This window comes from Lipophrys pholis (genome assembly GCF_963383615.2).
Source record: "Lipophrys pholis genome assembly, chromosome: 1".
Lineage (NCBI taxonomy): Eukaryota > Metazoa > Chordata > Actinopteri > Blenniiformes > Blenniidae > Lipophrys > Lipophrys pholis.
Window position 1 is genome coordinate 40,972,366 of NC_137635.1, and position 13,868 is coordinate 40,986,233.

Here is a 13,868-nt window from a genome sequence, read left to right on the forward strand (position 1 = left end):
TGAGCTTTGTAATTGTAGAACTTGGCATACACTACTCTGGCATAACATTATGGGACATACACTGTCTATACACCTGAATGTGGTATGATCAGGTAGAAATAACGACTTATATGAACAATCTATAAACGTGTCAGAGTGATGACTCCTTACTTTGATGCCATAAGAGCTGGTTACAGAGTTTGTCTCGATTGATCAGTTATGTGACAATTAATTTCATTGATTTGTTTTAGCTGTACAAACTGACAGGTGCAAAATGTATCTAAACTTTAGTCCATTGTTGGAAACCATGTAGTACCGCCAAAATGCCCCTTATAAAAGCTTCACTCATCGAGGAAATTTACTTGACATTTATTCTTTTACCAACAAAAACTCTTGGGCACATCCCCCATTGCCTTCACCAAGGTGACCGTCTACTACTGTGTTGTTTCTGGCCTAAATGAATGGTACACTTGTGCAAAGGGCGCCCTCTTGTGACCGAAACGTGGATGTGCTTTTTTACTGCAAACTCATTTGCAGTGCATTCGAGTCTCAAATGCAGTATTTATGGCCTGCAAATCAAAAAAAGGAAAGAAATAGAATTCCTCTTTTGCCCAAATTATCACAAGATGCGTTTGATGTGACAAACGACTATTTGTACAGAGGTAAAGCTTCAAAAATATATATTTATGTATATTTCAATGATTTACGCAAAAAAGATTTTTTTTTCCTCTCAGAGGTAAGGCGCAAATGTTTATTAGTGGCCGTTTATTATTATTATTATTATTATTATTATTAATTATTATTATTATTATTATTATTATTATTATTATTATTATTATTATTATTATTATTATTATTATTATTATTATTATTCCACCGGATTTTTCTGGCAAACCCCAAAAAAACAAAAAAAAGATATCCTTCTAAAGTGTTTTGAATTGTGGTGGCTTGTGTTATCGATTAGGATGCAACTTCGAGAAAGATAGTGTGACGTACAAAGGTGCGATTGTTTTCGCGGAGATTACGTGTACCTGAGGTTCATATACATTGAACTGTGCACTCCATGAGGCAGTGACTAACACCGGCTATAATCTTATCAGTGTTATTTGCCCTTCCACGTATAGTTAAACTATTTCATTATCAATTTTAGAGAAAAGACACATTTCAAATTCATTTGGTTCTATAACCACCGCTTTTCCGGATATTCAAAGGCAATAAAACGAGCGCTTCCATGCTCCACTTGATTCGAATTACTCCACAGCGTCATTGCGTCACTGCGTCACTGCTCTCTCATTGGGCCGTTTAACGTCAGTCAGCAGCTGACTGCGTTTGTGTTGTTGAGCCGTGTTAGCATTCCACTTCAGCCGCCAAGTTAACAGGAAACAGCAGGTGAATCCATGTCGCACCCAGCCGGGTAGACAAGTGACAAAAAAAAAAAAAGAGAGTTCGAGTACGGCGAGGATGCCTGTCCCGTCCGGAGAGGGCTGAAGATGACAACACTGCTGTGGAGAATTGTATCAGCGTGGCTCTGTGTAGCTGTAGTCTGTCGGTGAGTTGGTTAACTTTTTAAAAAAAACATCTCTGTTTTGTTGTTACATGTGTACTGTGGGGCCTTAACAACATGTCTGTCTAATGTTCGCCATGGTTAGAATCACCTAAACGTCAGCTAACGTCTACACTGCTGTGATGTGGCACCTGGCTGACTTCTGACTTCTAGCCTTTTAGCATGCGCCAGCTACAAGTTAGCGCAGAAATAACTCGTCGTTCTGTGCGTTATATCCTCGGACACCCAGTGACATTTTCCACTCCGGTGATTTGACACAGTCAGACGTGTGTTTATAAGTCGGCCGAAGTTTGTCGCGTCCGTCCGACCTTTAAAAGCGACCGTGAGCACAGAATCAACGTGGTGCATTCAGTGCACATCGGATCTTCCACTTCCACTGACCACCAGTCAGTCCCACAGATTGGTTCATCCGCTCATGACGGGATTATGGCCTTGTCACGTCAGCCATGTCCTCTTGTGTAAATCTGACTGAACATCGCAAAGCCAGGAGACAGATAGAAAGTGGTAGCGATTATGGAGAGGGATTATGTGCTCTTCGCATGATGCTGGAGGGCAATAACACAACACACAGACTGTGCTTTAGTTGGGGAGGCGGAAACGCATGATGTAATGTTCCATTAAAATCTGTACTGATGATGTTGGCATGGCCTGTTGTCAGGTCAGCGTCAGCTCTCACAATTAATCAGGTTTTGCAATAAGAATTAAGGAATTATTACACTTGCCTGGCTATGCAGGATACTTAATGTAAATCATTAGAATGCGACCCTGACTCACACAAATTCAAATAGTTCAGTGATTTCACCTACTTCTTGTCTTTCACTTTGTTGCCCAGGTACCCCAGTCACTATGTTGGTTGCACGGAGGTGCAACAAGAGGCCCAGAGGTCCCCCACGTCCTCTCAGGGCGACAGTCCAGTGGAAGAGCCCAGAGAGGAGCCTCATCCTCTCAAGGTAGCATTTCACAACCTTCCAAATTATTTGGGATTTGCAGGTACATCTAAAAAAAAAAAAAAAAAAAAGAAAGTAATATCATGAAAAGGTTCAATATTTTTAGTCACTCGTCTCATAAAGTGAAACCCAAATATTATATAGATTCAATACACTTAGAATGAATATGTCAAGCCTTTATTTCTTGAAATTTGGAGGCCCAACCAAGTATTGAGTGCATAGAAATGAACTGAGTTTTCAGAAGCCTGACATTTCTGTTTAAATTCTCTCTTTTTATTTTTTTTGTTGATCTTTTGTAATATTTACATTTTCCCAGACTTTAAATTCTGGGTTTTCAATATCCGTGAGCTGCAATGATCCATATTTCAAGAAATAAAGGCTTGAAATATTCATTCTATGTATAATGAACCTATATAATATTTGGGTTTCACATTCTGAAATGATTGACAAAAAAATTTAACTTTTTTTACAATATTCAAACTGTTTGAGATGCACCAGTACACATTAATGCAGGAAGTAGTGAAAATCCTCTTGCTTCTGTGAGACATCCGTGAGGTTAACGGGGAATTTCCATGCATTATCTGATTTGACTAAAGATTTGAAGATTTATACAGCTATTTAGAAACCGTTTCGCTGTTCATTGATGTTTGTGTCTGAATAAATTTATGTTTCAAGCAACTATTTAAATTCTATCCATCTAGATTGAAGATGTGGTCTTACCTCCTCAGTCAGCAGAAAGTGAAAAGGTGATGAATGATAATCAGCCCAAAGAGGAGAAGATAATACAAGATGAGGCCAAACAAGATGAGGTACTGTGTAGTTCAAACATTTATTTAACAGACCGTGATCAGTCTTGAGTGTATCCTTCTCTCACCATCTCTCAATCCATCAGACTACAGAAGCTCAAGAGGTGGAGCTAGAAACAGACAAAGAAATTAAAGCTGAGCCAAGCTCAGCATATGAACATCATGAAGAGGCCAGCACTAAAGACCAGGACCAGGTCCCCCTGATGCCTTCCCCTGATGTCATCGCTGGGTCTACGGATGAGACTAAAGAAGACTCCAGCATCCCGAACCTTCCTGAAATCATCCTTGCTAGGTAAGTTATTACCTGGAATCTCACCCATGGCTCATACACGTGCTTTTTGAATATACATATTGCATCTATTTGATGACTGGTCCTCGCCGAAGCAGCTTTTTTTCTTCTGATTTTTAATTTTCAATGTATATTGTTTGATTTCAGTGTGTCGGGAGACGTATCGGATGTAGCTGTAGCTCAGGCCAGTGACTCTGACCTGCCAAGCGACTGTGAAGAAGAAGAAGAAAATGACTCATACAACAGTGATAGGTGAGTACGGCTCTTGCCAGTTTGAACATTATTATTATGATTCCATGACTTCACTGTACAAGTATGATCCACTTGCAGTTGCGTCTGAAAACATATAATGAAAGCCAATTAAATAGTTTATGGGTGTGGAGGGAAGATCACTGGAAATGAAACTAATCTGACAAAAAAAAAAAAATTACGACCAAAATACGAAGGTGCAGCTACTTGTTGGCCTTGTTGTTACAGATCTTGTTGTGTAAACGCAACAGCTCATGATTGGTTGCTTGCAACCACTCGCTTTTATGTGCCAGCATTTCCTGGAGCTGTTTTGAAATAAAACCCTTTATTTTAGTTCACCAATATAACGATTTTAATGGTAAACCCTTTCCTTTGCAATGCGATTTTGTTGCTGAAGTGTCTCGGATCATTATCAATATTTCACTATAAAATTTAAATTTTAGGGTAATATTGCCTATCTTTATTGCATAGCATTAACATTCATGCAGTTTTTTTTTTTTACATATGGTATTCTGTGTTGGCATAAATTCTTCTTTTTTTTTTTTTGTCTTTCTTGGTCAAATGTGGCACAGAACCTTGAAAATTGTTGAAGTTTGAATAGTGAAGACAAGTTTTCTTTTGTTTTGCTATTTCAGCAGTCTTCCAATTGTCCTGGAGAACACTTCAAATGCTCACACTGCAGGTACTAAAACCCACACTGACCCTCCCCTGAGCTCTCCAAGCAGCCAGAGCGCCCAGCATGTGCAAAACACATCACACGCCATGAAAGATCAGGTAGGGAACTCGGATGGAATTGGGAGTACGTGAACTATATTCCACCGTCTACCAAAGGAGGTGTCCCAGCTCTCATTTTCTCATTATTTCTGACAGGACTTGAGCTCCCCTGTCACCACAGACACAGATTCCAGCATGAGTAGCAAAGACCCGGAGGACATCCCCACCTTTGATGAGTGGAAGCGGAAGATGATGGAAGTGGAGAATGAGAAAAGTAAGGCGACACATCTTGCTTGTGAGACGGCAGTAAAACCAGTATTAAACATGTCGGCATTTTTCATCGGTAAGTCTATTTCCAAAGGTGCCGTTGACGTGAAAGTTTCACTCGATGTTGGTAACAAATCATATCATCCACACATAGTACAAAATGCACGGAAAGCTAAGACAGCAGCTGAAATAGATCAGAAGTTCCCGTGAAATCCTGTCAGTGGTAGTTAATGTCAGCTCGTTTAGTCAGATGGCTTAAGTCTAATTTACAAGAAAAATCTCATGATTTGTAAATGTGAACAGCTCCCTCACAACATTTACAACCTCATTGTAAAACATACAGAGGATATTTGTTAAAGAAGGATTTACAAGCTTGTGATGCTTCAAGTGAGCACGGTTGGGTTCATAATCAGGAATGGGAAAGAACATAATTTTAGCATAAACTGGCTCCAACTAGGTTTTCATTGCAAGATATCTGTGTAATAAGGATCGTCAGAAGAGTTGTTCAAAAGTAATAACCTCAACCTCCATGACCTCTGTGCATGGTCATCACGTAACGCTTCACCGCTGAAGAAGAAGCATGGTGAAGCTTGTTTGAAGGTTGTTATACAACATTTGCACAAGCCTGAGAAATAATGTGAGAAGTTCCATCTGGTCAGATAAGACCAATACACACCAGATCAGGAGTGAAAATGGCACTTGCACGCCTCCACAAAAACACCAAACCAACAGTGAAGTTTGGCGGTGGGAACATGGCGGTGTGCTGCTGGTTTTTCAATACACTCCTGGCACTGGTGCTGGAAAACCTCCTGTAATCGAAGGAAGGATGAATGGAAGAATGTATGGGAGATCCCGAATAGGAAACTCCATTATTTACTGAGAAAGTGGATACGTTACCTGATGCGAGTCCCAGTGAAAATCTGCCGAAGTCCAGATCATAGTTCATAGTTCAAATCATAGAAATGTGAGGGTTTATTTTAAAATGTGCTTGATATTTGTCTTCCTTTGCAGCTCTGACTACTCACACCTCTAATAATGGGGCTTCTCATACTGTGAAGAAAGTTCAGAAGAACTTCAATAACTACGCTTCAGTGGAGTGTGGAGCAAAGATACTTGGCGCCAACCCAGAGGCCAAGGTATAATGATGTCAAGCGTCCGGTGCGCTCTGCAGAAAATGATTGCACAATGACAATTTTTGTTACTTTTGTTAATTTTTTTGCAATTTCTGTTACTTTCCAGAGCACGTCGGCCATATTGAGGGAGAACATGGACTTGTACATGCTGAACCCCTGCAGTAACAAAATCTGGTATGTCGCGTCTGTGTATCTCCTGCTGTCTTTTGGTTTTCATCGGTCTGAAACACTCTTTTCTTCCCGGCTCAGGTTTGTCATTGAACTCTGTGAGCCCATCCAGCTGAAGCAGTTGGACATCGCCAATTTCGAGCTCTTCTCCTCCACTCCCAAAGACTTCCTTGTCTCCATTAGTGACAGGTACGCGCCATAACCAGCAAACATTGCCGCTTGTATCCAACATAGGATTGTGTTGTTGTCACGCTTTAATAATCCCATCAGCATTACCGCTGTTGTAATTTCCAAAGAGGCCACACTGAGCTCCCAAACACCCATTTGACCGAACTGACTGTTCTCAAATAAATGTATTGCATCAGATACCCAACAAATAAGTGGCTAAAGCTGGGGACCTTCCACGCCAGAGAGGAGCGCACAGTGCAGAGCTTCCCTTTGGATGAGCATCTTTATGCTAAATATGTGAAGGTGAGCTCAATATAGTCAAAGCAAAATTGCTGTAATATTTGTGTGGATGGAGTAAAATGTGTAACATGTGGCTTAGGCCAAGTTGGAAAGTCGTCGTCTCGGTCTGTGGCAGTTTGACTTGGAAGTGATTCACAAACGCCACATGCTTTCCTTCAGTCCTGTTTTGAATGCACGCTCAAATCCCCTTAATTTTTCCCCTCTTTTTGTCTCTCTTGCTTCAGATGTTCACCAAGTACATAAAGGTTAGCATGCCCTCTTTTTAGAGCTGAATGTGGCCGGGTGGCTCTCGTGTGGGGTGATTGTCCTGTACCGTAATCAGATCCAAGTCTTCAAAGGACCTGAAACATTGGCACTGATTTGACAATTTGATAACTCCTGTGATGATTTTCATTTTCATTCATTTAAAGAATCCCATTCTGCCAGGAAAGGCATCTTATTGTCTGAGACGTGTCTTTTAGATTTACATGCTCAGTAGCTCACATTTTCATAACTGCAACAGAATCACTACGTTGCTGCTTCTTAAGAGTATAGTTTGGATTCTTTCAATTCAATTTGTTTGAGGCACTTAAACATGCATTCTTTGAACTAATAGTGTTCACACGTACTTCCTCCTGAAACTACCGCTTTGACAGTCCAAACTATTCCTTAAGTAACTAAATCACTGCTGAAATTGTTTTCTTTAGTGAATATGTGTTGCTGTGTAAAACACACAAAACTATTCTAATGACTTTTCATGTTTCAGGTGGAGCTGGTCTCTCACTTTGGCTCTGAACATTTCTGTCCACTGAGTCTCATAAGGTATGTAACAGACAAGGAGAGGGAGCATGTTATTAAAATATGACATATTGGCAGCTTTGACTTCTGAGAACTGTTTCATAATGAGGGTTACCCGTCTCATGATTTGACAAAAATAACAATGTTTGTCCTGCTTATTTTGGTTGATCTAAATTCTATATCACTTTACCGAAGCTATTATTGGTTATTTGGTACATTTTAGTAGTTACTGAGCAGAAGCCTATTTCTTACTTTTTTATTTTAGCATCCTAAGTTGCAAATTTTTCAAAGTGAAAAGGTCAAATTCAATATATATTTGTACATAAAAGGTGAAGGATATTTTTTAAACTGTATTTACAACCCCCCCCCTAAAAAAAAAAAAAAGATGCTCATGTTCAGATGCTTTCATGTGGAGAGAAAAAAATCCAAGAATAGAATCACTTTCTTTATGACCTTTGCAGGCGTAGCTTTTAAGATCCCGGGGACAAAACATTTTTTCAAGCGGAGACTGAATGATTTGAAATGTTTTTCGGCAGAGTGTTTGGCACGAGCATGGTGGAAGAGTATGAAGAGAGAGCCGATCCCTCGGAAAGAACCGATGATCCCGATGATGACTTGGGTAAGAACTTAGATTCTGAAATGCAGATAGATGAATTTCTGAATTTGGTCCTCCGACTGTTCACGCAGCCTGTTAACCTGTTGGTTCGATTTACAACATAATGAGTAAGTGGTAAAAATAGCCTTTTAGATCGACCTGTCAAAATGTAAGTCTTGTAGAATGGATCATATGAAAGCTTTGCATGTTTTAATGCTCCTTGCAGATTATCTCTCTGGATTTGCACCTGGAGAAGCCAAGTTATCCAACAATTTGATTGGCTCAGCTAAAGGTAAGTCGAGCTTAAAACGGATTTAGACGCCATTCAGATGTGTGCTTTCATGTCAGACTTGGATTACACATGTGATTGTGATGTTTTAAATTCCTCCCCAGACGCCATTTTGAACATGGTGAATAATATTGCTGTCAATGTTCTTGGGGGAGGCCCAGAAATGCAAGGTACAAAATATGAATTTCATAGATATTCGTGGGTAGAATTTCTCTGTTTTCTTTTTTCGGTAAGCTGCTTGAAATGAAAGTTTACAGACTTTTTATTTGCAAATACCTTGTCCATATATGGTCTGATTAAACAATCTAGCAGAAAAATAAAACGTACAGATCGACCTTGAATGACAACGTGATTACAGAATGCTTTTAAAAAGAAAAATACACTCTACAGAGAATTCAGCAAACAAAGAACTAAGGAAGCAGAAGATAAATATGAGAATAAGTTGGCCATAATTCTAAGGTTATGTAGATAGGAATATTAGAGTATAATATGAAAGGAATATGGGACATATTAAATAGTCTTATTGTGAATGATTCTCGACGACAAAGTTATCCTCAATACTTGATTGATAATGAAACAAAAAAGGACAAGATGGAAGAGGTTGTTAATAGTTTTAACAATTTCTTTGTAAGTCTTAGACAAAAACTAGCAGAGGAAATCCCTGAAGATTGGAGTGATGATATTGTAGACAGGACTCCCCGCTCAGTGTTCCTCAAAGCAGTCGAGGAAAAAGAAGTCAAAAGATTTTTTGTTGTTTTGAATAATAATAAGGAACACAAATGTATACTGATGAAATGCTGACATTAACATGACTTTAGAATGATAATTGGGGCACTAACATTCAATTTATTTGAATTTTTTTAAGGCAACCTTTCATCTCAAGAAGTAAACGTGACTGAGCCGTCGCTGCCGCTTGAATCAAGCGATCAAACAACCACTAAAGATCTCGCTTCAGTGTGAGTACCTGCCAGGGTCGTTTCATAAGAGCATGCAACATTATATTTCTATTGCACGCCTGTGTTGCCTATTGGCAACGACATGCAGGTAACATGCAGCATTAAATGTCTTTGATATGTAATAAATATTCCTTCTCTCTCTCTCTCTAGACCTGACACTGAAGATGTAACATTATCGACAGACTCTGATATTCCTGCAACTACACCTGCAACTTCAGAAGACCCTGTGACAGAGACTCTCACCCCCCCAGATGGCAGCTCTGAACAGCTCCACCCAGTGGAGGAAAGAATAGTTATTCCTTTAGAGAAAGAAGAGGAGGAACCGATCAGTTCTACAATCATTCTTCTGGACAAGGAGGATGACCTTGATGAAGAGAAGGAGGAAACGGAACACGATGAGCGACAGCAGGAAAGTCTAAACTACTGTGCTCTGGGACCGTCTCTTTCTTCTTCATGTTCTTGTGCAGCTTCTTTCTATGAGTATCTTCAGAAAAGGTGCTCAGCCTGCCTTTCCAAAAGAAGAACCTGCCAAAGAATGGAGAGAAAGCAAATCATTCAAACCCCCTCCTGGCAACTACCTCTGCCTCCTTCTTCCTGCCCTGACCCTCAACAGCACCACAGTCAAACACATAAGCCCCATGAAAAAGAACAAGCTCCCGAGCCGGAGCCAGAAAGTGTAGCAATCGTACCAGAACCACCGCAGCCTTCAGGGGACTCGTCCCTGTCCACATCCGAACCTCCTCTGCTGGAGCCTAGTCAAACCGCGAAACTCCCCAAACCCAGTGCTGCTGATTCATCCCTTGCCAAAGCCACCCCTATTGTGGAAACGCCACAGCTGTCTTCTGAGCTCCACACAATGGAGCCAGAACAGAGCCGGGATGTGCTGGCTGAAGAGAAACAGATGGAGCCTTCAGCCTCCCTCAGTATGTCCATCTACGGAAAACCCAGTGTCAGTGCGACAGTGAGCGAAATATTAGCAGATCCATTAGAGGACAAGACGATTGTTGACATCACTCCCAGAGAAACAAATGGAGCACCCGTCCAAACTCAAGAGAAGACGGACCAGCCTGTGCCTCTCCCTCCCACGGTCTCCCCTCAATTAGAAAAGGACCCTGACCCCCCAGTTGTACCTGAAAGTAGCTCTTCCACCGAGGTCACCAACCCTTTTCAGGACATCGTCACCGAGCTGGATCCCTCTGGTGGCCAGGCAGCCGTCACAGAGAGCAAGACAGAGGATCTCACAGAGGACTTGTCTGCACCTGCTGGTGGCAGCAATCAACTGCTTCACCCCTCAACTGCGACTCCTACTTCGTCCACCCCGCCGTCCCTCTCGGACATCTACGCCGAGCCGCCTAACGGTACGGAGCAGAACAGGAACGCGGTGCACGGCTCCAGCCAAAAAGAGTCTGTGTTCATGAGACTCAACAACCGCATCAAGGCTCTGGAGATGAACATGTCCCTCAGCGGGCGCTATCTGGAGCAACTCAGCCAAAGGTGAGGCAACACAGCAATACAGTTCACATGTATTTATTTATTTACTGGTTTGTGAACAAATTGGCCGGACGATTGTAACCCTTTCACCTTTTTGATTTCAATTCAAGGTACCGGAAGCAGATGGAAGAAATGCAAAAAGCTTTCAATAAAACCATAATTAAACTTCAGAACACATCGAGACTTGCAGAGGAGCAGGTAAATCCAGAGAGCTGCTGCCGAGTCTCTCATACATGCATGTGTTGAGTGTGCATCATTTTCTCAATGATGTGAATTTTTGTACATGCGATGTTTCGCTGACCTCATGTGTTTTGAAAGGCACCTCTAAATAAATAGCTTTTTTTTTTATGACTAATTTATTGTCCTGTTTATTTCCCCCCCCCCATAGGACCAACGTCAGACTGAATCCATTCAGATGCTGCAGGGCCAGCTGGAGAATATGACTCAGCTGGTTCTCAACCTGTCTGTCAGAGTCAGCCAGCTGCAGACTGAGGTAGATGCGACGCTCCAGGCACAAAGCCTTCATATGTAATCAGCGCATTTTAAGGGTGATCAAATTGAGTAGATTTAGTCTTTTCCCAGGGCCGATTCATTAGGCAGAGGCGCTCTTGCCCGAGAGGTTGTGCTGCACAAGGACAATCTTTCATGCTGTGATCTATTTTAATTACTGAACTGAATAAAAAAATTTTATGTTTCATTTTTGAAGCCTAAAGAGAAAGTACAATATACGACCAGCTGTTTGTTAATTGTAGTTCCAGTGACATTGTAATTACACTTGTCTCGATGCCGCACAGTGGTTTTTGTCACATTTTTATGTACCACCTAGCCAGTTAGATGGTGACTGATCTGATAATGAGCTTCTAATTTGCTGTTTTGTAGGTGTCAGACAGGCAGAATTACCTGCTGCTGTCCCTTCTGCTGTGCTTAAGCCTCGGCCTTCTGCTGTGTGCGCACCACTGCCGCATCTCCACCGTCTCTCCCACCACAGAACCGGAGCCGCCCATACCCAAGAGCTACACCTACTGCTGTCCAGAGAGGTAGGAGGCTTTTTAATGTTGCATGATGGAAAACAGACAACGTTGGAGTGGAAATATCGGCTGTAACCGTGCACTCCCAAGTAGGCTTTAATGGCCAATATGGTTAATGGGCACAGGTTACGGTCTCTCAAATGGACTGCACTCATTAGACCAGTTTATTGACACAATTATTCATCGGGAATATCGCAGCTCGGAAGTTTCATGATCGCACTCCCGTGACTAATGTCTTGATGAAGGTGCTGCATGAAGCCTTTCCCCTCAACCATTACTTTACCATTTCCTTAATAGGCAGTTCTCTTCCTGTGACGAGACGGGCCTGAAGAGGAGTGCATCTTATCCACTCATCCACTCCGAGTCTCTCCAGCTAGCCACCACTGACGGTAGGCTTGTACCAGAAGATGAGATGATCAAAAGAAATGATCACTTCACAGAACAGATATTAATTTTCTTATGTGTAACAGGCCCAGATGTGCTGCACCCAGAGGAGACGCAGAGTCTCTGTCCAGGAAATAGAAAGGTGTGTAAAAGTTTAAAAGTGAAGTGTAAAAAATTTGCTATAACAGTTTAAAGCACGGCGTGTTCTTCTTCTCTCTTTGTCTCGCGTGATCTTCTCCATAAACAGAGGAAACGTCGTAAGATGAAGCCCTTGGAGAAAGTGGAGACTCTGAAGCCCTCCTTTCATTCTGCACCCGGACTGTGTAACGGCGCCGTTGTATGTAACGGAGCGCCGGTCGTCACAAACCCCACACTCCTGTCAAGGTTACTTCAACCTACTTTCAGAGACTCGCCGTCAGAAGGCAGCTCAGAGGGATCTTCTCATTCAGACGACCCGTCTTTCTGTGGCATCACTGCCGCCTGCTCTCGAATCTGTGACGGCCTCCCCCCACCGAAGACGCGAGCGGAGAAGCGGGCGTTAAGACGCAGGCGTCCTAAGCCCAGCTGTGCAGTGGTGGACTTGCTTCACGCTCCTCGGGGGGACAAAAGTGAAACGTTGCCCATTTCAACCATACAAGACATTATGAACAGAAAACCAGAGCCGAGCTCTGGGACGGTTGCGGCACTCTCAGGTCCTGTCTGACTCAAAACGACTAAAAACTCTTCTTCCTCCGCTCTTTTCCCGAAGAGGACGGCCGTTGAGTTCTGTAATCGGGAGGCAGCTTTACGCTTCAACATGAGACAATCCATTTATTATCTCTGTTCCTTTTGTTGTCGAGTCATGTTCACTGTTCACTTCTTGTCAGACGTTTGTTTTCATTGTACTTCAAATCCTAAAAAGCGTCTTCCCAGTTTTTTCATTAAAGCTTTTCTCTTGTGAGTATCATTTGTCGCTGTTGACCTCATAAGTTCAGGAAGTCATTAGCAAAATGCTGCACAGATCTACCCAAACTCACAAACCTATTCGGCCTCATACAAATAATCCATTTCTAAAGAGATTTATCTGTTATATATCCGAGGCTTCTAGAGAATATACCAGGATATATAAAAAATCACAATGGCCCATTTTTGTGGATTCACTATGCTCCTCTTTAGATCGACGAGGTGAACAGGGAATTTTATTATTGACAAGTGCCTCCAAAATAGAAAAAGTAATGTTGGATTTACTGAAACTAGAAAATGGTAAACCTAAGTTAGCGGCAGCTCACCTTTTCCCCCTGGAGCCCCATCGCATTGCCTCCTGAGGGCAGATTCACTAAAACTAAAGTCAAATGCTGGCCCCACACTTTTTTGTTGGGGTCCGTCAGTCTCTGAAGACAGTGGATTAGTCTGGTGGATTTGCAGCATCTGCTGTGACTGTACAGACCAATCCTGGAAAGGCAGGGTCTGCCACAGTTGCTGCAGGTAAACATACTGGCCTGGATGGATGCTGGATGTATTCTCTGCCGTCTCCTGAGCCGCCGTTCTTCCCATCTGGTCTCTCTCCTCAATTCAGATTTTTTTGGGTTCTGGTTTTCACGGGGGACTGCCAACTGACGGGTCTGGGAGTGCTGTTTCCAGGTCCACTGGATCAATGCCGCCTGTCCTCAGGTTGCGCTTACAGACATCCTTGTAGTGCAGGGTACTGACAGCCGGAGCAAGCTGAGCCGGGGTCTCGCGTAGGCAGGGTCGCCACTCCCTGAAGTAGCACCTACTGCCTACTAC

General features: G+C 42.3%; 1 protein-coding gene across 5 annotated transcripts; it reads left to right on the forward strand.

The window, feature by feature from the left end:
* The first annotated feature begins 1,274 nt into the window (after nucleotides 1-1,274).
* Nucleotides 1,275-13,049, forward strand: LOC308124960 (SUN domain-containing ossification factor). Of its 5 annotated transcripts, none has more exons than XM_080488383.1 (24): nucleotides 1,275-1,528; nucleotides 2,376-2,493; nucleotides 3,219-3,299; nucleotides 3,383-3,588; nucleotides 3,733-3,837; nucleotides 4,470-4,608; nucleotides 4,705-4,822; nucleotides 5,827-5,951; nucleotides 6,055-6,122; nucleotides 6,198-6,305; nucleotides 6,482-6,587; nucleotides 6,809-6,829; nucleotides 7,330-7,385; nucleotides 7,898-7,980; nucleotides 8,183-8,248; nucleotides 8,350-8,415; nucleotides 9,111-9,201; nucleotides 9,352-10,695; nucleotides 10,803-10,890; nucleotides 11,081-11,185; nucleotides 11,572-11,729; nucleotides 12,018-12,109; nucleotides 12,191-12,246; nucleotides 12,352-13,049. In XM_080488383.1, the coding sequence occupies exons 1-24, from the start codon at nucleotides 1,470-1,472 to the stop codon at nucleotides 12,805-12,807; spliced, it is 3,915 nt and encodes a 1,304-aa protein (XP_080344509.1). In that variant the 5' UTR covers nucleotides 1,275-1,469; the 3' UTR covers nucleotides 12,808-13,049. The 5 variants fall into 5 exon arrangements, with proteins under 5 accessions (XP_080344509.1, XP_080344505.1, XP_080344507.1 ...); XM_080488379.1 differs by having other exon boundaries at nucleotides 1,297-1,528; nucleotides 3,192-3,299; XM_080488380.1 differs by having other exon boundaries at nucleotides 1,301-1,528; nucleotides 3,192-3,299; nucleotides 4,473-4,608.
* The last annotated feature ends 819 nt before the right edge of the window (nucleotides 13,050-13,868 follow it).